Source organism: Hippocampus zosterae, chromosome 11 (assembly GCF_025434085.1).
Source record: "Hippocampus zosterae strain Florida chromosome 11, ASM2543408v3, whole genome shotgun sequence".
Taxonomy (NCBI): Eukaryota; Metazoa; Chordata; class Actinopteri; order Syngnathiformes; family Syngnathidae; genus Hippocampus; species Hippocampus zosterae.
Genome location: NC_067461.1, coordinates 13,042,723 through 13,067,769, shown reverse-complemented (window position 1 = coordinate 13,067,769; position 25,047 = coordinate 13,042,723). Strand labels below are relative to the sequence as shown.

Below are 25,047 nucleotides of genomic sequence, written 5' to 3'. Positions count from 1 at the left end.
ACTCAGTTGCCCATCACACCAACTCGATGCAAAGTCGCATCTGAATGTCGTTACAGGGAAGCTGTGTCTTGCTTTAGGTGGCTAGAGCTGCGTGTTAAGAGAATTTGGGTGAGACGGAGTGAACTACAGTCCAGTGAATTCCAAAATAGCACAGAAACACTTGATAAAGGTGTACAAAAGACATATTCAAATGTTACTCTTTCCAAGATTAATAAATCTAATTATCTAAGAAGAAAAAATAATAATGTTCAGTTTTGATGACATCATCTGAAAAGTAAAAGTGACATGAAGGATGATAGTTTCATTGAATTTTCTAGGTTAATGAATAGCACTTTCTGTGATAGAGTTATGTTACATAGGTCGAGGAAGAACACATTTGATTTTGATTTATTTTATTTATTAACTTGATGAGGCGCTGCATAAACACTATATGACTGTTTCATAATCATTCAGTGGATGATAGAAAATACAGAGAAATGAAATGGCTATGATTAAATGAGGGTGTATAATTCGGTTAGCTTTGATGAAGGTCTGCACTCTACTCAGTGGTATTCTTGTTGAATAAGTTGTGTTTAAATGTGTGTAGCATTCGTGTCAAACTTCATTGCATCATACCGAGAGCTGTCTGGAAAGTAACAGAAATGTCAGCGGTTCAGATCATGGGTGGATGGTGTTCAATTTAAAAAGGTAGCTGATAAAGTACAAACAGAATAATAGACGTACTGTTAAAATCGTATCCCTCTTAGTAACTCATTAAGGTACTAAATAGGAGGTGCTAGATTGCCTGCCCACAAGGTTAATGTTAATGAAAACAAAATCGGGAAACCTTAAACTCATTCATTCAATATGCAAGGACTTTGTTGGGGATTGACAGCTATGCAAGTTAAAGATAAAAACAAAGCACGTACTTCATGTGTCTTGTGAACAGCTTCACTGTACATTTTGATTCATCTAATCTAAGAATCAGTATTATGTATTCCACTTACAGCAGGCATGTCCAAAGTCCGGCCCGCGGTCGAATTTCATCCGGCCCTCGGCCCCTGTCATAAAATCAGTGCCGTCTGGCCCGCAGGTTGGGCGCAATGGAACACGTGTTGCATTGACTGAGGTCTCGTAGACTGGTGAGTGATGTTTCATAGAGTACTGCTTCCCTCTAGTGGCTAAATGAGTATTAGCATTCACTAAATGAGTAATAGCATTTAGACACTAGGGGGCATCACTCACGAGTTAACAAGATATCACTCCGTGTTTATATTGACTGATATGTCATATTTCAAATTCCTGTTTCAAATGAACCAAAAGAAATTCTTAAGATTTTTGAAATTAAAATGAAAATGGAAATGTGAAACAGAGTGGCTTACTAAAATTTGTTCAACAATATTGTTGTTCAATGTAAAGAATGTCAGCCAAGGTCGGCCCCCCCAACATTTTACCACATAAAATCTGGCCCCCTTGGCAAAAAGTTTGGACACCCCTGACTTACAGTATTCTCCCAAATCCCCAATTCCACTGAAGGTGGGACATAATACAATGACTTGCAAATCCTTTTCATCCTGTATTCAATGGAGTACAAACGCAAGATATTACATGTTAAAACAGAAATTGTCTTGTGTTTTTCACAAGTAATCACTCATCTTAAAGTTGACGCCTGCAACGCGTTCCGTAAAAGCTTGGACAAGTTCAACAAAAGATGGGAGGGAGGGAATGGGATCTGTTTGGAACATTCCACAGGTGAAGGGGATAATTTGAAACACGAAAGTGTCACAAATGGGTATAAAAGCACGCGATCCTGAAGCTTCGGCGGTCCACCGGCCCAACGGTCGTGGCCCCCACTTCGGGGGCCCCGGATAGTTTCGGGCGCTGGAGGGCGACCGTGCTGAGCTGTCGATGGTGACATCATCGAGAGGCGGTCGAGTGAATGACAGTGGTCATCCATTGGTACATATGAAATTGAGTCTACACCGAAGGACCAGATAAACGATGAAAAAAAAGACCTATAGTCTGAAAATTATGGTTATACCTGCACACACAAAAAAATGTGAGGCGATTTTGCTTGTCTAGCAGACATAATCTTGATTGCACCTGGTAAGCAGCTAAGCTTCCACATCTGTTGCATAAGCAATCAGCTTTGCGGCCACCTTTGCATGTGCAAACCTTTTATTTTTTTTAATTAAGCCCTAAGGATTTTCCTCAAACCTTAGCATTATTCTTTCTGTTCGGATGTTTGTGCCGCCGGTACTTTCTATTGAAGTGCCAAATGTCGAATGACTACCGGTATTTTCCTTCTTCCTGCTGTATTACCGACATTATGATGCAAACATCTTCCCCCCTCATTTGTTTTTCTCGCATATTAAATTACTGTATATCTCCTTGACAAGAGGACACTGAACTGAGGTCGTCTCGTTCAATGAGCTGTCCTTGTTCCTTTCCGCAAATAAATCAATGGCTTTGTAATTTCACTTTCATAAGCTGTGACAAACTCATCTTGGCAGGACTCTGGCCCTCTCAGCATCTAATAAAGTGGGAATTAGAAACTAATTATAGGTCTTCATCCTCCCACCACCCCACCACTTACGACACACTTGCGTGTAGTGGAGTAAAGTCCCTAATGAACTTTTTCATTGGACCAATGAACACATGTACACATGTAGGCTAAATTGTTGCGAACTGTCTGAATGATGGCTGTACTGATGGTTCGTATATATAATATAATGGCCTGTAGTGAACATATTGTGACAGCTGAGGAAAAAGTAAAAACAAATATTAAGATTCTCTATGGCGGCCCGGTAGTCCAGTGGTTAGCACGTCGGCTTCACAGTGCAGAGGTACCGGGTTCGATTCCAGCTCCGGCCTCCCTGTGTGGAGTTTGCATGTTCTCCCCGGGCCTGCGTGGGTTTTCTCCGGGTGCTCCGGTTTCCTCCCACATTCCAAAAATATGCATGGCAGGTTGATTGAACACTCTAAATTGTCCCTAGGTGTGAGTGTGAGTGCGAATGGTTGTTCGTCTCTGTGTGCCCTGCGATTGGCTGGCAACCGATTCAGGGTGTCCCCCGCCTACTGCCCGGAGACAGCTGGGATAGGCTCCAGCACCCCCCGCGACCCTAGTGAGGATCAAGCGGTTAGGAAAATGAATGAATGAATGAAGATTCTCTATGTACCATAAAATAACGGACTCCGATAAACAAAGATATGACACAGAAGTAGAGAAAGTCTTTCTGTGATGCAAGGGTACCATTTGTGTGGTTGTGCCATGCAATGACAGCTGAGCAAAATAAATGCCCAATAGTCATCAAGTGATAAATGCATAAAGTGACCTGGGGTGCGGTAATTGCAATACTATGACTATTGTGCAGGTGCTGCAGATGATTAGTGCACCATTTAAAGTGACCAGTAACAGGAGCAGTAATTGTGATGCAACATTGGATGTGCAATGATGCAGAAAGTCCTTGAGCACTTTAAAGTGTCTGCTGTGAAATATTGATCAACAACAGTCGCGCAAGTATTTAAAGAGCTGAAGTTACAATGATGAGTACTGTAAAACTGTCTCTCAGTGATTTGCAAACCTGGCAAACATTTGCAAAGTGCCACGATCGTAGTGGAGTCAACTGTCTAGGGAGCTGATAGCAAGAGGGAAGGAGTGGTTTGAATGTCTGCTGGATTTAGTGTGCAGGGTGTGACAGTGCCTACCTGAGGGAAGGAACTGGAAGAGGTGGTGACCAGGGTGTGGAAGAGTTCAGGAGAGCTTTCTCTGGACATTATTCAATCACGATTTCTATTTGGAATTGCTGCAATACCATTGACTGAGTCGCATCATTTGTGAGTTGTATGACATAACCCTGCACACTCCAAGTGTGCACTGTTCACTTGAGGTTGGCGTACTTCATTTGATCCCACCCCAAATTGATTTGTACTTGTTATAATGGAAAAGCAACAGAGGCCAGGCCGGGTAAAGCGATGCCGGTGTTGGGTGGTGTCAGGCCGTTCTGGAGGCTGGAATGGAAAAGCGGCCAATGTCACCGGGTACACTAACAAGTTTCAAGTAATTGCTGTCACTCTTATTGTTGGAAGAGTGTGACAAATTTCGCCAATGTGTCCAAAAGCATGGACGGGTAGTTTTGACAATAACAATGCACTTGAAATAGCAAGCCCTATAATTAACTGGACTTAAAAAGGTTTTCTGAAGAATCCAAAATCAAACAAGGAACAAAATGGACCTTTACTCACCATTTAAAAGAAAACTCATTTTGCAACCCGACACAGCATTTTTATTTCTGATTCACTTCAAATGGCATCCAGATGTCAGATGTGTGTAACCACTGTGTCAACCTGTAACTGGGCCTTTGATTCTAATGTTGCACAGCTGGTTTCCATCCAGAAGAGTAAAGCTGGACAGATAACAACAAAACGTTCTTCCTAAGTTAAATGATATACCACAAACTTTTATTAACATAATAATTACTCGCCCAAACTCGCCCGTTTTTTTACTTTCCCTGTTTGTCTGTGATTTTGACCAACTATACAGGGCCCAAAAAATCTATACAACACTGTTTGGTATGACTTATCGGACACTGTAATCGATTATTTTTATCTCCGTTACAGGGTGGCCTTTAAAAAAAAAAGCCAATCTGCGGCTAGCAGAAAAGCACTGACCTGCTGGTTCCGTCTCTCTGAATTAACTAAAAAGAAAATCCACGTCTATTCAATAAGAGGTCTGCTTGACAGATTTGTCCACATTGGATAGTCAACCCTGCTCTGTGTAATATGTTAACCTCTAATGTCAACCACATTTGACACCAACATACGGCCACCGACTAGTTTTTTTTCTTCTTGTCATTACGATCCTGTTTTCTTTCAAATGCTGTAAAGTTGCCAAAACTGTGGAACCTTGTGCAATGAAACTTTATTTATTTATTCATCTATCTATCTACCTATCTATCTATCGGTAATTTTTTAATGGTCACCAGTTGTGAAACATACTGTGCATGGCACCTTTAGTGTACTGTATTTATTTCAGATTTATGAAAAATGAGTAGACTTCTTGCTGGTTCTTAAAACCTGATATTGGAACCAGGATAACTACTAAGACATTTTGTAGATTTTTACTTGACTGCATCTAACACATTACTAGCTTTGTACTATCATCGAAAATCAACCGATAATAATTGATCATATTACAATAACAATAACTAGCTGGAAATTGTGAATAGAGAAAAAAAAACACTGACTTGACTACCGTAGGTTCTTGGTTAACTTTTTTTTTTTTTTTTAACTTCCTTAAACGAAAAACAACAAAAGGACGGAAACGTAATTTTAAAGTTAACACATGCGGAAATGACCCAGGACACACTGGAGGAGATGGAGTCTCCCGGCTGATCTGGGAACGCCTTGCGATCCCCTGGGAAGAGCTTGAAGAAGTGGCTGTGGAGAGGGAAGTGTGGGCTTCCCCGCTATAGCTGCTGCCCCCGTGACCCTACCCCAGATAAATGGTAGAGAAATGGATGAGTTAAACACACCAAGAACATAGAGATAGAAGTTAGAGTATTCCTATTCATTTCTGAAATGGATACAACTGAACTTTGTTCTCACTTACCACAAAACCTTTGGACGGAACTGTGTATTCTATTATTATTCTACAATCAGATAAGCACTTGAGCAGATACACGACAAAATGTGTCTGCATTGCTTGTGAAATGAGTTCCACTGTTATGTGGTTTGAAACGTGTATTAGTCCCTCCCCTCCCCTCTTCTTCTCCAGAGAAATGATGTATGAAGCAAATTACTTTCGGAGGTCTTTTTTTTCCCTTGACCTTTTAAAATAAACTTCAACCGGAAAAAAAACAACACCACATGTATATAAAACCTTTATAGAAAAGACATTGTTATCATTTCAAGGTAGCGATGAGAGGCAGCAGGGCCTCCACACTTGCTGCACTCATCTGCATTTTCATGTTCAAGTACGATAGAGGCAGGATTATGGCTTGAGTAGCTCAGCATACATAAAATGAAGACTATGGATGAAGAAATGTTGAGATTTATGTTAGCTGACCATGGATGGTGGACCGTTATGTCACGTTGACTGCTGAATTCGAATCTTGTGACTCTACCTGGAAATCGGACTAATACTCATTCATTCATTCATTCATTCATTCATCTTCCGTACCGCTTGATCCTCACTAGGGTCGCGGGGGGTGCTGGAGCCTATCCCAGCTGTCTCCGGGCAGTAGGCGGGGAAACCTGAATTGGTTGCCAGCCAATCGCAGGGCACACATAGACGAACAACCATCCACGCTCACACTCACACCTAGGGACAATTTAGAGCGTCCAATCAGCCTGCCATGCATGTTTTTGGAATGTGGGAGGAAACCGGAGCACCCGGAGAAAACCCACGCAGGCCCGGGGAGAACATGCAAACTCCACACAGGGAGACGGAGCTGGAATCGAACCCGGTACCTCTGCACTGTGAAGCCGACGTGCTAACCACTGGACTACCGGGCCGCCCCGGACTAATACTCAGGAAGTTTTACTCATGGGACTTGTGATTGGACTCCCATTTGTCTGGAAGCTTTTTAAAGTACCCAAAAGAGACCGATCCAGCACATACCACACATTTCCCAGGAGAGTAACTTAAGTCAGTGGAGCCTAGACAGGGCAAACATGCAGCAGGAAGGAGAAGTTGAATGTGGCAAACCAGCACACAAAAAGACACACTGACTCTTCCATACCTTGTATTTTCTGTAGGGAAATATCAAAATGATTTATGTGTGAATAAATATTTCGACTGTCGTATTTCGCTTCAAGCACATGTGTGGCTCTCATTTGTGTTTTCCACTAGCTTCCGCGAGTTTCTGCTCAAATGACTTCGCCATAGTAGAATGTTGTTTTCTCGCGTTGTGCTTGAGAGCAGATGAGCCAAAATATCCTGATGCATGTGTATAATTCACCAAGTTTTAACCTGAGATCTGGCGCTGCCTATCGGTGGTCAACGGGAGCAATGGAATAGAATAGTTTCAGAGATTATTTATTGATTCAAAGCATGATTGGTGAAACTCTCTCAGCGTCATATTGTACAATCCTGTCACAAAGACACTATAGGTCAAGACACCCGCACAATCAGAGATGCAGTATTATCTCACAAAGCCATGCAATCGTTACCTTGAAAAAGTGAGGTCTATTCACACCAGAAAAAGTCCTTTGCTCCGCCTGCTCCGGTGTGAACTATATTCTATAAACACATCGACGCATGTGACGATCTGTGCTTCCATTGACCAAATATGATAATGGCGGAAGGCAGAGCACAGAAATGGAAACGGAGGAAAGCGTGGAATTCCTACTTGCTGCATTCCTGCTCTGCGTATTTGTGCCCTTATTAGCTGCAAAATTCTTGTGAGTGTCAAATGCAGGTTTTGCGCTTGCGCTGTTTCTAATTTTGCACCTTCCATAATGTGGTTATTTGTTGTCTTTGTTGAGTACTATGGTGTTCGAAATCACGTGTCCTGCTGTATTTTATTATTCATGAACTATTATTTTCCACGCGATTGGCTGGCAAACCAGTTCAGGGTGTACTGCCCAAAGACAGCTTGAATGAGCTCCAGCACAACTCTTGTGAGGAAAAAAAAGCGTATCAGAAAATGGATGGATGGATGAACTATTCGCACTTTGGCTGAGAAATATGAGCTGTTTATGTAAGTCTTGTCCATTATTTCTCACTGCTCTAACTTGAGTCAGTTGGCTACAACGGCCTGTAGTGGTGAAAGGTACTCAGGCTACTCAAGTCAAAGTAACATTATGTGGTATTTAAAGAGTAACTGTAGTCTGATTGCTTGACTGGAAAAAGTAATGCGTTAGTCTTTACTGAAAAACGTACACATTAGTAACAAATTAGTTTCAGCACTGAGTAGAAGACCAACAGCTTTGATGTCTTAGCTACAGTATAATGCTCAGCGTGACGACTTTTGTCATGAGTCCGTATGTGTGCCAGTGACCAATGAGCTTTCAAGAAAACAATTTGCTCATTGGATACCTTTATGACTTGCTCTGCTTCACGTGAAAGAAATGCTTCCACAATTTGATGCACCAGGAAATGGGTTGTTTTTGGGCGCTTGTTACCTTAGCCAGGCCTAACAATTCATTTTTTTGTGAGATTGATTGTGGACTAATAGTTGCTGCAGCGTTCACAATTGAAGTTGAGTGTGTGTAGTTTTGCAGTTCCCGCAAACCAGCTGATATTCAGCTCAGTTTTACGAAAACCAAGTTCATTAAAAAAACCCTTCCTCATAGAATAACAGTTGGCAGATCTATACGGGGTTTTGAATATTACAGCATCAAACTACAGCAAACATCTGATGATGACCGCCATATGTTCTGCAACGTTGGTCCCCTTTAATTGCTTTTCAACGTCAAGAGACTAAAAACAAACAAACAAACAAAAAAAGCATCCATCCATTTTCAATACTGCTTTTCCTCGTCAGAATCGCGCGTGAGCAGGAGCTTTTTCAGCTGACTTCACATGAAAGGCAGGCAACAATCCTGAACTGGTCACCAGGCAATTGCGGGGCATATAAAGATGCCGCTTCACACCCACATTTACACTTATAATGCCTGAAGAAAACGCACACAAGAACTGGAATAGCAATTCCAATCTAAAACTGGCTTCATTAGCTTTTCAAAGGCAGCATTTAACTAATGTCCATTTCGTGTACTGTAGGTTCAAGCTTATTTCACCTTCGCCAAAGAAAAGCTTACGCAAATGTTATTCCTTGGGACTCATCGCTGTCCATCTTTGCTGCCTACAGACAGATAGATGCACGCACACGCACACGCTCGCAGCCAGCCTCATCAGCAGAGGTTGTTATAGGCCAGAGTCCAGAGGTCACATCATTACCAATGCAGTCATGGATCATAGATACAGCCCTCACATTACTCCTTCCTTCATCATCCCCCTCTGACCTTGTCCACAGCTGCGCTTGCTCTCATCTTTATGATTTGAAAAGACCAAATGCTTCTCCTTCTCACTCAAAGTATTACCCACGGTTTCAAACGTGAGCATTCCATCATTATCATCATTTGACTATCCGTATGAATTGACAAATCCGTTAATCAAACACACACTGCTCTATGGTGCATCGTTCAAGGACTCCTGCAGGTCCCGTTGGTTGGTGGGGAATATTTTTTCGTTTTTTAATTTGAAATGGATGACAATGTCTGCAGTCCTTGTCGGAGGTTATCGACACATTCCTTCATCTCGTGGGAGCAGTGCTCGCTACTTAAATATTTCCTGTGTTGACATTGAGTCAACTCTTACTGACGCATCTAAAATCCATAAAGCCCAGCCTCCACTTTCAGAAACATAATGTATGTTTTATAAAAGCATTCACAATTTATATTAGAGCATAAAACAATATGAAACGTGTAGTTTCCGGCTGGATTTGTTTCAGTATTTCTGAACTTGGAATGGAGTTGGCAGAAGCTCTTTCAGCTCTCAATTTGATCAAATCATCTCTGAAAATGAGCAATAAAACGTTGGAAGCCTCATACGTGCTGCACTCCAACTGAGCTCAGATGTGTGGAAAAATAACTGATTTTTTGAATTAACATACAAATTGCTGGTATATTATCGGATGTGGGTGGGTGGGGGGGGGGGTGTTCCGAATACGGGTAGACAGCATTTTTCGATCCAAATGTTTGATATTCTGTTCTACACGCAGCTTTAGGAGCCATTTTGTGATGTTTTACACTGATGAAATAAGCAGGCGGCTTAGCAGAATGTTATCACATCTATTTAGTCACACTTTGCTGAGCACTCATGCATAATGTTGTACATAAGCATTTACTAAACTCTCGTCGTCTTTTCGGCAACATTTAAGTGACAGCACCAGCCGTTTCACTGCCCTTGCCGTGATTTATTCAGTATCTAACATTGATCGGCTTGGGGAGTTCGGCTTCTTAAGTCCAGCACTTTCTTGTGCGGCTTTGGTAGTGACCATCATTTCTTTGAGTCCAATGTCAGGCGTCTGCTTTGATGTATGAATGGAGGCGTTTTGTTCAAAGGGACAACCTTTTCTGTGGCCTCCTTTGAAATGATAATGCTCCAGCTTGCTGCAGGTGGAGCTTCTGCCCGGGGTCAATCAAAGTCAAAGTGAGAAGCTTCTCACAGCTTTTCCCTGAGTGGCCGATGCCGCCTAATCTTAACATGGGATGTCACGTTGACCTGCAGCAGAACATACGTTTTAGGAAGGAGTCACAGGATGGATTTTACAATGCATTCAACTGACACGATTCAGGAAAAAAAAAGTGTCAAGATCGAAATCAAGCCTTTTCCAAATGTTAAGTGAGATATAGATCTTGTACTTTATTTGCCAATGTTATCATGCCATAAACCTACAGATGGGCTCTACCCTTTCAGCCTGATCCCCACATCAACAAAATACATCAATCTGTGATGAATATACACCGGTGTCTCGCCAAATATTAAATCGCCTGCTGTGAAGTTAAACTCTAGAAGAAGCACAGAGTATTAAATATGGTGTAATTGTTCCCCAAATTTGCTTTTGTACACTAAATTATTTTTGTAATTTCACTGGTGCGGTTACTACTCATCTACTTTTTATTTCGTATGTTTTTACATGACTTGAACTCCTTTGTTTTTAAATACTTTTGGATGTTGTCATTTTGATCACATCAAGCACATTTTGGATGAAATATGACCTGTAATTGTGCTACAGGCATTCCGCCCCAAAAATAATAAGAATAATTAAAAAATTCGGACTGCAACCAGTAGAGTTATGCCAATGCTACTGTCATTTAAACCAATGGGGGAAGAGTCAGTTCAGGCCAATAATAACTCTTTGTAATGTTTAAACCTTTGTATTATTATCCATCCATCCCTTGTGTAATCCGCTTCTAATCGCAATTCTATTATTCTATGAAATATATTGTTTTCTTTTACTTTTGTGTTATTGCTGCACAACTAGTATGTCATTACACTATGCAACCGTTTATGCAGCCGACCTAGCCTTTGTCACTCGGCCAGTGTCGAAACAACCATCTTTCGAGTGCCATCCCAAGCCAAGGTAAGTGAAGGTTGAGTCAGGAAGGGTATCCGGTGGGGAAAAAAACTAAACAAAACAGCGCTAAACAAATTAATCATTAAACTTGCTGTGGCGACCCCTGATGGGAGGAGATGAAGGTCAACTACTGCTAACATCTGTGTTGTCGCTGCTGTTTAAGTAAATTTTGGATGTCTTTGCATGTCATGTATTGAATGGCTGCCATCCACACCGAGAGTTTCCACAAGCCAGCATCACAGAGGATGCTGCCACAGAGACCAGCACGACCCCGGGCAGACCTGGGACTTACCCAAAATGCAGTTATTTTCGTTTACTCTGCAAGGAAAATGATCAATTTGTGTACACTATTCTGATTTGAATATGCCGTGCGCAGATCTTGATTTTCCACCCGATTTTCTTTGGCTAGCCACACGCTCGGTGAACCAAGAGGCGCAGGTGTGTGTAATTACATCAGCAATAAGGCCTGGATGTGGTCCGCCTGCCTCAAAGTGAAAGCCTCAATCCAAACCTACATTAGAGACAACAAAGGAGGCAAAGTCCTATTGATGATGTCTTTGATGTTGCGGTCTTTCATGAGGAGATATTTCTGGCTGCGGAATAATTTGCTGGCATATTTTAGTCACTAGAACAATGACACAAGCTATCCATGTATGACCATAGACGATGCTTGTCGTGTACGGAAAGCGAAGTGTGATATGACTAAAACGTACAAGATGTAATTTACACTCGTTGGTCACAACACTAGGTGCACTTGCGCAACCTAATCAGCTCTTATCCAAGAGCTGTATCCAACAGTTTGTTGTGTAAATCCAGTTTGCACGATATTTCTCAGAAGACAATCATGATTCCATTTTACTAAGAGCAATAGTTTTTATGATTAAGGAAGAGAGCACACAATTTGGGTCCTGGTAAAGGTGGCCCCGGATTTTTATATTCATGTTGTACCGTGATGCCCCAATGCTATCAGGACTAAATGGGAATGTACCCCACCACAACAAGCTGGAGATGCTATTAAAAAAAGATGTGTAGTACCATCTCTTGTGGTTGCTTTGTTTGGTGGTGACAGAGTTTGCTGCTCCAATGAGTGCCTTTCCAGTTATCTTTGTAAAGGCATATTTATGTGATACAGCTCTTGTAACAGTGAGCTTGTGTGTGTGTGTGTGTGTGTGTGTGTGTGTGTGTGTGTGTGTGTGTGTGTGTGTGTGTGTGTGTGTGTGTGTGTGTGTGTGTGTGTGTGCGTGCGTGCGTGCGTGCGTGCGTGTGTGTGTGTGCACGCGCGCGCGCATGTGTACGTGTTAACACATTCCAAAGGTTACACGATGTTCAGTGAGTGTTGGTGACCTGCGCAGGTTGCGCTTTCACCCATTGCATGATGATGCTTGCTCACCACAACCTTGACCAAAAGCAAAAATACTTACAGTATATATGCAACCATTTGTATATACAATATGTATATGTATTTTTTTTCCATGTTCAGCAGATAACGCTTGAATGATGACATGCAGCAATCAAAGATATCTTGAGTTCAAACAGCAGCTGGAGTAGCTAAGGCAAATCTGTTCCCTCTTCTTGAGAAAATGAAGACGTGAATACAATCGAGTCGTGCGTGTGATTGATTCGCATACATTAAAACAGCTTTAAACAACGACTCATGTACTGAACACGGCAACAAATCATTCTTGTCCCTTTGGTAATTATTTCCTAATATATTCCATGCTTAAGAAATGTGTTAGGCTGCCACCCAGCGTGGTTCATGCCCCGAGTTTCCTCATCAGCATTGGTATTTCACAAAGTTCATCTATCTATCCATCCAGCAATTTTCGATACCGCCTGTCCTCCTTAGGGTCAAGGGTGAGCTGGTGAGCGTAACCACGCTGACTATAATCTCTAGTCAATGCAGAATCATCAATTAAATTTACTGTACAACAAAGGGGGGAAAATGGGAAAAGGAAATTACTTACCGTATTCACCACAAAACCTCATGTGGATTGTCCAACCATCCGCACTCAACCCCCCCTCCGAAGGACAATGTAGAGCAGGATAGGCAAACTACGGCCCGCGGGCCGAATCCGGCACGTTGGTTTTTTTAATCCGGCCCGCCGAAGGTTGGTCAACATTTAAGGTTCGATGTGAATGATTGTATTCATTTCAATTGGACTTGTAATGACAAGCATTTCACCGCCAGGTGGCGCATTGACTTGAAGTTGCAGAACACTGGGGGGTGGGGGGGGGGGGTCTTTTCGACCTCCTAGGACCTCTGTATCGCTCTACTTCTACTGGTCTGATCACAACCCAATGCACAGGCTAAAATAGGTCATCAACAACACTGTTGTCATTTAAAAAAGTATATTAATACAGTATTTTCATGCTTTTGTTCTGTTGATGTTTGATATGGACTGTCAACAAATGCAGTTTTTTTTAATGTACCATAGTTCGTGCTGACTTGGCCCTTCTGTCAAATTTTAAAAGTCAATGCGGCCTCCAAGCCAAAAAGTTTGCCCACCCCTGATTTAGAGTATTCACTGAACCCCCATGCAGGTTTTTAGAATGTGGGAGACAACCGGCAATATGTCTCAACTCAACTGTATTTATAGAGCACTTTAAAACAGCCATCGCTTGTATACCAAGTGCTGCACATGGAGCAAATGTCGTATATACAACAATAAAACAAGAAATTAAGAACCAAGACAGTGGAAAGCACAAAACAATAAAACTAAGATCAAGTCTGAGTCATGTCGAGTCAAATGCCAAAGAATCCAAATGAGTTTTGAGACAGGTTTTAAAGATGGGCAGCGAGGGGGATTGCCGAATGTTCAGTGGGACGTCATTCCAAAGAGAGGGACCAACAATGGAAAAGGCTCGATCCTCTCTGAGCCTCCGCTTAGTTCTTGGTATTTCTAATAATGTCTGGTCCCCAGACCTAAGGCGGGCTGGTGTGCAGGGGCGTAGGAGCTCAGAGAGGTAAGGTGGAGCGAGGCCATTGAAAGATTTGAAGACGAACATGTACATAAATATACATGGCTGTGATGCAGTATTGTAAACATCAGTGGGCTGCATCAAAGTTTGCAGTCTACTTACCGGTAAGTCTGTCTTGAGGAGACACCGATGAAGTACAAACCTTCTACTGTTTTGTCAAGCTGACCATCTTTGCCATCATGTTGCGCTCACCCTTTGGCAAAGACGCTCCAATCAGGGATGAATAATGACAAGGCACAGTGGCATGCAGGGAACCCAGCTTTCTAATTAGTCTTCCATTAACTCTTTCAACCTTGACTATTGTGAAGAGTGGCTCACTTGCTTAGCTCCAAGTTGGAGTTATTGCTTCTTTTTGGCACAGTAGTGAGAGTTTTAAGTCTTTTATCAAAGCAACATCTTAAGAAAAACAAGTTCCAAGTACTTCAAAACAAGTTCTCACATTGCAGAAGAGCTCTAGTAAGATACTAGTGTTATCTTACAAGCTCACTATGCATCTACGTGCTATTCTCATTTAACTTTTTCCAGTGATACTCATTAGGGATTGCCAAAAAGAATACATCATCCATCCATTTTCTGATCCGCTTTATCCTCACAAGGGTCGCAGGGTGTGCTGCAGCCGATCCCACCTGTCTTTGGGCAGTAGGCCGAATACACCCTGAACTGAGTGCCAGCCAATCGCAGGGCACACAGAGAGAAAGAACCATCCATGCACACACTCACACTGCGAGACAAGTTCGAGTGGTCCATTAACATGCCACACATTTTTTTGGAATGCGGGAGGAAACCTGAGTACCCAGAGAAAACCCACGCAGGCATGGGGACAACATGCAAACTCCACACAGGAAGGCTGTGGCCGTAATTTGACCCTGCACCTCGGCACTGTGAAGCCAACTTGCTGCCCAAGAAATATACCATCCCTGTAAATCCGAATGATATTCTGTTTGGACTCGACCTTTTTATTCCATTTGACGTGTTTATACGGAGCCTTTTTATCCATTTGTTCATTCCGATACATTCCAATCAGACTACATGGCTCTGTGTAAACCCGGCTTCTGACTGGTTTGGATTGTTTGGATTTCAATTCACAATGAGGGATATAGAAGTAATCCATTTGGAGTCAAACTTGCTACTATCCTAAAACTTGTATTAACTTTACAGCCAACATCATCAAGTGTATAGTTCAGTAAAATAAATCCGAATCATTCGACATAAATCAGACAGGCTTGTCTTTTGGAATAGGTGATGCAACAATGATTTTGCAGAGATTCGGAACGGTGCGTCTTCAGGGGCGTTTTAAAATTAAAGCCTCCGTGACAGGGAGATGTCATGCATTGGCCAACTTTACATATTCACGAGCAAAACCTACTGTAACAAAAAAAAGGCTTGCATTCAATGTCGTCTCGGACTCCTCGCTTAAATGCTCAATTGGAAACAATAATATGACCAGTGCTACACACACTGAAATTTCTGCACAGTTAAATATGAACCCGGCAGTGGTTTCATGTGTCATGCAACAGTTTGGACCCTGTGGTGTCTTTTGTCATCCTCGAGCTCATTTTCCCATCTGTGCCGATGCGCGCAGCCCAACTAAAATTGAATAAATGAACAGGTTAAGTAACAGAACATCTTGTTATACGCGGTAAGCGTAGGCTCATAAGCAGCCTTTCTTTGAATTTCACTATAAGGCTCGCCTTTATGATTGGTTTCACAGTGGGCAATCACTTTCAGGATGGAGCTCCATAAAACACTAATAGAATTCCTGGGGAGCTGCAGCATAGTACACAGGACATTGTCACACACGTACGCTTGGCATAGTATTACTTTTCACACATTGGTTGTCAACATGTACACAACTCCAAACGATTTCTTTCCCTAATTGACGGTTGAGAGTGAGACAACATTTTCCAAACAGTCATCCTCTGGAGATCGAGCAAAAATAAAATGCCCCCATCCTGAAGTAACCCTTAACATTTACTACAAAGCCCCGGTGGTGGAACTATTTATAGATCTGTGCCTGTATGAAAACCAGAAGGTGGTCTCTTTGAATTTGATCCTTGTGTTCAGTCCAGAATGAGAAGAAAGATGGGGAGATGCATTTCACCCTCCAAAGCAGCGCAGCCAGATAACCATAATGGTATCCGTTATCTGTATGCCTTTTTGTTTTTTTTATTGTTGTTTTTGGATAACCTCACAAGGCATGTTATATACTTGCCTGAAGGTCTCGTGAGACCGAAGACTCATGGGAAATGATGCGCACCATCGCAGCAGGCTTTAATTGCAGCGTTGCCGTCTCTGCCTGCTCTAAAACCATCCACTGCCCTTCATGCCCTCCACTCTGCTCTCAATGACCAGTCAAATTGCAGCCTTTGCGATTAGCAAATCATAATTCGATTGCAAATGCAATTAACCATTCAGCCCTGGTACCGTACCGTACCACATACAATATATTCTCTCCCTTTTTTTTTTTTTGTCTTATTACAGTTGATATTGTCGGCCAGTTGGCACTCAGCATTTTATTGGGCCCACGTTAAGGCTCTCATCTATTGTCAAGTCTGTGTCCGTACATTTTTATTTCATTCGACCATTCATAGCACAGCCAAAGGGTCAAGTTGAACAAAATTATATCACTTTGTTTTCAGTGTTCAAGCTGGCTTACTTTTTTTTAAAGATACCAATGTAATCATGGCTCTATTGCTCCCACACGTGGAGTAAAAACATGTATTTGCCATTTTAATTTTGTAAATTGCATGCGCAGTGAAAGCATTCTGGATTGCTTGTTCCTTTTGTGGTCTTGAAGGATATTGCTCTGCTGTAACGTGCACCCTTTTGGTGAAAGTAATTGCGGTTATGTGCTCCACTATTTGCTAAAAGCGCTCTCAAATGGCTAATTCAGGTGGTCTCAATAGGGATGGTACTTAATCAGGCTCCCGAACAAAGCTGATTGTGTCTCGCTAATGCACCAGCTTTTAATATCCAAAATGTTTCGCTTGGTTACTCTGTTATTGAATGTGCTGAGTTTACTTTTGAGCTAATTGTTTTACTTCACTTTTTTTCTTTTCTGTGCAGATCATGCGGGTCATTTTCTGTGTCTTCCTCGAAACTGACTTTAACATCTACAAGAAGAAAATGTCCATTATTTTCGAAGGTATGTGTCGTACATGTCTTTACTCCTTGCTGCACACAGTTGTGATAATTCATACCCTGACCCAATGTGTCAAAGTGAATTTTTAGTTGTAAAATGTGTTTTTGTTTCTGTCTGCACACAAATGATTCCAAGAAATGGTATATGATTATATGATGCAATGTTAGCTATTTCGAAGAAAAAACAACTTTGCACGTACAAAATTAGAAGTTATCTTGATGTGTCAGAATGGTGCAACAGATTCTATTTCTGCGAAATAATGCATCCATCACACAAATCATTTTCCAAATATAAAGTAAACTGAAAATTGTGAATATTGTGATCCAGGCTTTCCAGTTGACATTCATTGAATAAAAGTTATGAATAATGTTATCTTAATTTGCAAATGCATTGATGCATCATATTGTGAGTTTTGTAGGCTTAAACGCTATTATCCAGTATGTGATTTTTTTTTTTTATGACACCATCTTCTGGAAGATGAACACCAATAAATTATTCTGACAGTTTGGTAAAACAAGTGTATATGACAGTAAGAGTAAAAGTAAATACTTGCTAAATTAATGTGGACATTCCAGTGTGAGTTTAATGTAGTTTGTAACCTTTACAATCCCATATTCCAACAAAGTTGGGCCATTCTATGTCACGTAAAATTCATTCATTCATTCATTCATTTTAAACAATGCAATTTGGGAATCCTTTTCCACGTGTCAAATTGAATACACGACAAACAAGTGATTTTAAATTGCTGAACTTTGTTTTCTAAATATGGTTTATAATGATTGCCACTGCATTGCAACACCTTTAATTTGAACAACACTCAATTGTTGAAGCGTTGAAAGTGGAATTCTTTCCATATTGTTGCATGATGTACCTCTTCATTCTGGTTTGCCGTTGCTGAAATAAGATTCAGTTTTTTTCTTTAATTTGTACAAAGTGTTACCGGTACAACGTCCTTGGAATTGGGATATGTAAATGACTTCAAGAGCTTCATTTGCAAATGTATTTGGCATGAGCAAATCAAGTCATCCATAACAGCCTCAGATAATCCTTGATGAGTGCTCGTCTATTCTTGGTGTGAGATAAACATCTGTTCCATTCTATTTTATGGCTCTCTCTTACACCCTCCATCCTTGGTAGCTGCATTACTTCTTGGCGAGGGCAGAAGGCGTAACAAGTTCTGATGGGGGGGCTCCGTAGAGGATTGAGTTGGATAGCTTGGGAGCCACTCAGCCGAGGCTGTCTGGCTTTGCCAGCCTTGCTTTACCTCCCATTTACCTTACTTTTTCAAACCCTCAACCCCCACCCCTTTCCGCCCACCACCCCAACGGAATAGCGGCTCTCAAGCCTACGTCTCGCTTCTCCCAGATGGAGAGTGTTTGCTCCCTATGTGCGTCCATCATCTGTCCCGCTCGCCTTCCTGGAAGATTACATTCTGGGCAGAGACCTTAATTATATGGCCTGCCCTCGTGTACCCAGTCCCCGTCTCATCATATTAGTGCTCTGAGATGAGAATCTGGAGTTGTTGTTCTCCAGTTATCGCTCCAACCACTTACAAGAGCTGTCACATAATAACTGCCCTACATCTCGCCATAAGCGGCAGTGGAGGAGAAACAAAACAGTATATCTGTTCTTGTCGCACAGAAAACATTTAAGATTCAGTGGTGGTATTGTCATGGTATGTGTAGTTGCTGTTGGTCGGAATCCCGCAACTCTAAGATCACTACTTACTTTCATGCGTGAGATTAAAAAAGAAGAAAAAAAACATGGCATCGTTTTAGGTGGCATTATACTTTCTATGCAATTATTGTCAAAGGAAAACCTCCCAAAACTTATACTCTGGCATGGCAGTGTAATAGATGAATTTATCTGCACTCAAACGTACCCACGTGGCCCAGATGCTCTTCCATATGACAGCATTTGAACTCCGCTCTGTGCTCGTGTTCCTCTTTGAAGAAGTATGGAGAAAATAACGAAGATACAGTGCACTCCGCTTAATAGAACACCATTGGGCCGAAGCGCTTCTGTTCTACTAAGCGGGGTTTCTATTAACCGGAGACACTTTATAGGTACACCTTCAGACACGTCGACGACCAAGTTATGCACGCAGAAAAACCCCTGCTGACGAGTTAGAAGAGATATTTCGACTGTGGACGTCTATATCTTTAATCAAACAACAAAACAACAACTTTAATCAACTTCAGTCAAACATCTCAAATCACGAGAAAAATTTAGTCACTTTTGTCTGGAAACAGGAGTCCGTAATTTTGCGGTTGACTTCCCTCTCAATGCGCTGGATAAGAGGGAAGTCCTGGAAACCGCGGGCGTACCTTCTGAGAATCCGGCAATGCATCGTATCGTCTGAGTATGTCCTTCTTATCCGCAGGTGATAGCCCTCGTCTCTTGAATGAAGTTGAAGCCATTGTGACGTGCGTGTGTCTATGTGTGGAGTGACGCGTGCTACCTGTAACTGTATACGGCTAGAACTACCGCGTTTTCTCGCGATAGTGGTACAGTATCGCGATAGCTACACTTCGTCTCTCTCTCGTCTCTTGAATGAAGTTGAAGCCATTGTGACGTGCGTGTGTCTATGTGTGGAGTGACGCGTGCTACCTGTTACTGTATACGGCTAGAACTACCGCGTTTTCTCGCGATAGTGGAACAGTATCGCGATAGCTACACTTCGAAAACCACTAGTTTACAATGTTCATTGCTTACGGCCTGTTCTATTAAGCGGAGATTTGTTCTACTAAGCGGAGTATCTTTATAGGAAATTGCATTAGGCAAATCGGTTCCAGAGCCTTTTGCTCTATTAAGCGGATTACTCTATTAACCGGTGTTCTATTAAGCGGAGTGCACTGTAACACAATTTGACTACAGACTTGACACTGCGATTCTAAAGACTGTCGGAGAACTGATAGGTTTGACACAAACAAACAAAGGTATGCTGATTGGTAGGCTTGCAACATGTAAGAAGACATTTAGCCTGCGAAGATTTGCAGCAGGTGTGCTTCAGAACATTTCATTAGCCTCACGGTTGGAGACAGGCAATCAGATGTCTTTTGTCGCTGCATTCTATGCATCACACGGACACCTGAGACATCGTTGGGTCCCCTGACATCGTTGGAGCGTTTGATGTGTCACATCACATGGGCACTGCCTATTATCTTCTTCTCTGGTCCTCACTTACTCTCACTTAGACCTCTTCTTGTCTTGAAGCCACTCGCCCTTCCCTTTCCTCTTTTTTATCACTTAGGAGGGCCTCCACAAGATCTATCATGTTGCATAATGCATTACTTGATGGCTGACATAGCGGGTGGGGTTCCTGTCTATCACAAGAATTTAGCATGAAAATCTTACAGACGTCTGCAGTCAAGCAATCATACGATAACAAGTCAGGTGCGGTACAATGCATTTTCTCCATACAAGATCCTTTCTTTTTTTTTAATAAAACATTTGAGAACAAGCACAACTATCTGCCAAATTCACTGAATTATTTAAGTGGCATTCAATTGTTGGTACATATTCTTTCAAGAAAGATGAGCCCACAATGGACACGTGCCTGCAGGGTGTCTTGAATCTGCCTGTTACAATGAAATGTCAAGGCATCTAGGAATGAACTGTGATGTCCGGTAGCAGGACGCTTGGTCACAGCCGCAGGCACAACAGAAGAAAGACACAAAGAGAATGGCTAAAAACACCCAAAAATGACTGCACTGAAGAGCCTTGATCTAAATCCTACTGAACAAGTGAGGAAGGAGCTGATATGTAACATTTGGAGAAAGAATGCTTCAAACGTGCGACAGCTGTAGCAGTTTGCCCATGTAAGGCCGGCCAAAATACCTGCCGACAGGTGCACAAGACGCTACTCTCATGGGGTTCCATGATCATATAGTGTGATCATCGGGTAATTGCCACAAACGGCTGTGCCAGAAATATGAAGTTAAGATGATCAGGTCACTCTCATTAGTGTTTTTAAATAAATCTATTGGGCCCCAAAAAGCAATGCCTGATTTTCATTTATTATTAGTTAATTATGAGTAATATTGTTGTTCATTATTACTACTTTTGTTAGCTTTGCGTTATTTGGGTGACCAATGTGAGTTTTTCCTTTTTTAAAATAGAAATAAGCCTGTGTGGAAATATTTTTTTTAAACCCCCAAGATGAATTCCAACAAATTATGCACAAAATGTGCAACTTTTTTGTCAATCCAAACAAAAATTTCCCATCAAACAGGACAGCTTTGTAAAAATATGAATGCCTAAATCAATTCTGGGTAATTTTTGATTGACGCCATGCTTGTCATGGCGCATATAATTTGCAAGTGGTGAAGCAGCTGTGGTTTTGGACAGTGAAACCACGTTGAAATTGATTCTGGTTCCACTTCTCGACTAATATGATCAAGGGTGGCTGCCCACAAGCTGCTTTCCATCATTTCCTATCCTGGGTGAGCTTCGGTGCTGACAAAATGAAAGCAGCCCTCAGATCCATGGGGGCTGTTGTGTTCTCGCCAACTGTTTCACTGACTTTGCGATTGACAATTGTTTACATGGGTGTTAATACACTCTATACTCCCCATTCTATACCCCCACAACCACACGTGTGTGACAGAAGTGCCTCGCTCTCCGCCCCCAACTGCTTGGAAATAGCAAAGCTGCCCTGTGTGCGCACACGCACACACACACACACGCACACTTGTCTAACACACGCATATGTTGACAGAGGATATGGGGGCCCACAGCAGCCCTGTGAGGGGTGAAAATGAAGTCTGTGTTGGTTTCACAGGGCCTTCCCTCGGGGCCAGGAAATGAGATGACCACAGTGTGTTAGTGATGTGATCGCCACAAAGTGCATTGGCTCACACCTTCCCAGTCACGTTTGACAGATATAAGCATCCGCTTGAAGCACATCTGTGAACATGTTGAGGCATACATCCCTGACACGTAGAATGTGAGAATACATGGTGTAACTACGCAGCGTGGAACATTGCACTTTGCACGGACGAGACGCCCTTACATACGGACTGCTGTTTTTCACTTTTGCAGTTCACTTGGCATTGAATGCTGTGTGTGTGTGTGTGTGTGTGTGTGTGTGTGTGTGTGTGTGTGTGTGCGTGTGTGCGTGTGTGCGTGTGTGCGTGTGTGCGTGCGTGCGTGCGTGCGTGTGTGTGTGTGCGCACGTGTGTGTGTGTGTACGCTCGCTTATTGCACGTTCACCTATTCATAATTGTAACAGTATCCGGCTTCAAAATGCAGCTCACAGTTAAACGAGCGAGCGGAGGATTTGAGGTACAAAACTTTGAAGATGCTGCGGCTTCATTCAAATCTCTGACCTGGATGAAAGGAAGCGTCACAGTTGAATACAAAGACAAGGGAGTGAAAACTATTGACAGATATTTTTCCTGTTTCCAAGCATGCTAGTTGATATTTGTCCCGTGTTTTATAGAAATACAAACTATATGATTGAGCCTCTCCTGTGTTAGTAGTGTCTACTGGGACAGGTTTTGAACACATACCGTGCCACTTAAGATAAACACAAGCAAATAAACCGTGCAGGGGAAGAATTAATTGCTAAATACTTAGATTCGGGTGCCGCCCGGTGATCCAGTGGTTAGCACCTCGACCTCACAGTGCAGAGGTACCGGGTTCAATTCCAGCTCCGGCCTCCCTGTGTAGAGTTTGCATGTTCTCCCCAAGTCTGTGTGGGTTTTCTCCGGGTACTCCGGTTTCATCCCACATTCCAAAGACATGCATGGCAGGCTGATTGAACACTCTAAATTGTCCCTAGGTGTGAGTGAGAGAGTGGATGGTTGTTCATTTCGGTGTGCCCTGCAATTGGCTGGCAACTGGTTCAGGGTGTCCCCTACTGCCCGAAGACGGCTGGGATAGGCTCCAGCACCCCCCACGACCCTTGTGAGGATTAAGCGGAACAGAAAACGGATGGATGACTATTTAGATACACTCAATTGTGGTTTATCATTGCGTGGGGGGGCTGCCGAATCCCAGAGGCTCAAAGGCACACAACAATTCCGCCAGCGTTTTAGCATGATGCCAGTACATTACATACTGTCTTGTCCTATTTGTCAGGTTCAGAAAGGGTGACTCATGTTGGATCACATTCTTTCATTTCACCTGTGCTAAGATACCACAAGCTGGTTTGACTTTGCCTTTCACACTCACAATTTAAAAATGCAACATCGGCCACGGCGATTTGTCTTTGGCCTCACAAATCATTTTTGGCATCCTTAATTCCGTTATTTGCATAATCTCCTACCACAATGTGCTAAATGAATCGGGCAATAATTTGTGTTTTGCCGATGCGTTAATAGTTGTACCCCATTAGGTGATAAGCTACAGTATATCTTTTTGTGCCCATTTTTTGCATACGTAAACCTTCAGCAAATCAGGACCTTTGTGTGTCTTTGCCGGTTTCCATTGGCTTGCTGGTTCGGTGTTTCTCATGGAGGTATTTCTGCAGCCCATTTAAGTTATAGGTTTGCAGCTCTTTTGACAGTAGATCCTGCATGCAGGCTTTCATATTTACGTGCCTTTCATATCATAAGAAGAATCAAATCGTAAGAAATTAAATTCATGAGACTAAGTGAGAGAATGACTTTGAAAAAATCAGAGAAGAATGAAATAAAGGGAGGAAATGTGGACAATTGTCAAGTGGTAAGGTGCTGTAAATTGTAAAGAAGGCAACCAGAAAAAAATAAAGATGAGTAAGAGAGAGAGTGAATGAAAGACTGACAGAAAAAAATCTAAACTGAAAATGGAGGAAAAAAAGGGAGATACTGAATGAGTGAAGAGATCTTATCAGGACCGTTTAGGAACAATTAATGTGAGCCAGACTAAGGAAGAACAGCAAGGAGAAAGGGGAGTTGCGGGATGGAGAGAGGAATATTTTCTCGATTAAATTGTACGGTGGGAGAATGCGTCTGTCGGTGAGCAACTGAGTGAGAGAGCGGGCGAGGAAATATTGTGAAGGAAGGGAACAAAGAAGGAACTAGTTTTGATGAGTGGTAATCATGTGATAGCATGTGACAGCGGCTGAGACACTCCATGTTTCCCAAAGCAGGCGAAGATGAATGCACTGTAGCCTTTTATTCTGTGTTATACAATTGGGAAAAAAAGGCTGTCACTGACTCCGCTGGGAGCACCGATGCGCTCAGAACAGATGACAGAAGCCTTTTATCACATTGGATTCTTGCTCACTATGGTGCAATGGTGGCACAGACATACTCTGGCAGCCATGTCGCCCTTACACACATATGTACTAAGAGCATGTGTATATTTTTCAAGGCCGCCCACAGCATACGGTGCTTTCAAGCTTCGAGCCGCATGCTGATCTGAGTCGCATCTGTGTGTGCTTGGATAATGAGGCGCAAGCGCAATTGCTCTCTACCTGCCCAGGAAGCAACATCCAAAGCCGTTTTCTCATCTGCCACTTTCCAGCGAAACCCGTCCGAGTAGAAACACCTCCTGTTCACTCCGAGCAGGCTCTGAGAGAAATCAAAGATATTTTTAAGACCCGGTTGTTCAACTCGCTTACTTTCCTTGTACTGCGAGGAAAGAGGAGGTTTTGTGTAATGTGTGCTGAGCCAACTTCTATAGATTTAATTGAAAAGGGATGTCTCCCACTCTCTCTTTACACACACACACACACCAAGTGAGTCATTTTGATGTAATAGCTCACTCGATCCAAGGACGTCTGGTTGTGCATTTAAGAGAGGCTGTTATGAAATGTCTGAGCTAGTGTGAGGATAAGGAGAAGGATTAGAGAGTTATAAAAAACAACCATGTTTTTATAACTACCTTTTTTTTTTGCTCTTTCTGACTCACAAAATCTTACTCTCACAAAATGTA

General features: G+C 42.3%; 1 protein-coding gene across 3 annotated transcripts in view; it reads left to right on the top strand.

The window, feature by feature from the left end:
* Positions 1-25,047, top strand: part of macrod2 (mono-ADP ribosylhydrolase 2) — a 384,195-nt gene that overhangs the window by 330,052 nt on the left and 29,096 nt on the right. For all 3 annotated transcript variants that reach the window (XM_052079641.1, XM_052079640.1, XM_052079639.1), the window contains one exon: positions 17,109-17,187. In XM_052079641.1, the coding sequence (XP_051935601.1) occupies positions 17,109-17,187 (79 nt within the window). The remainder of the gene's footprint in view (positions 1-17,108; positions 17,188-25,047) is intronic.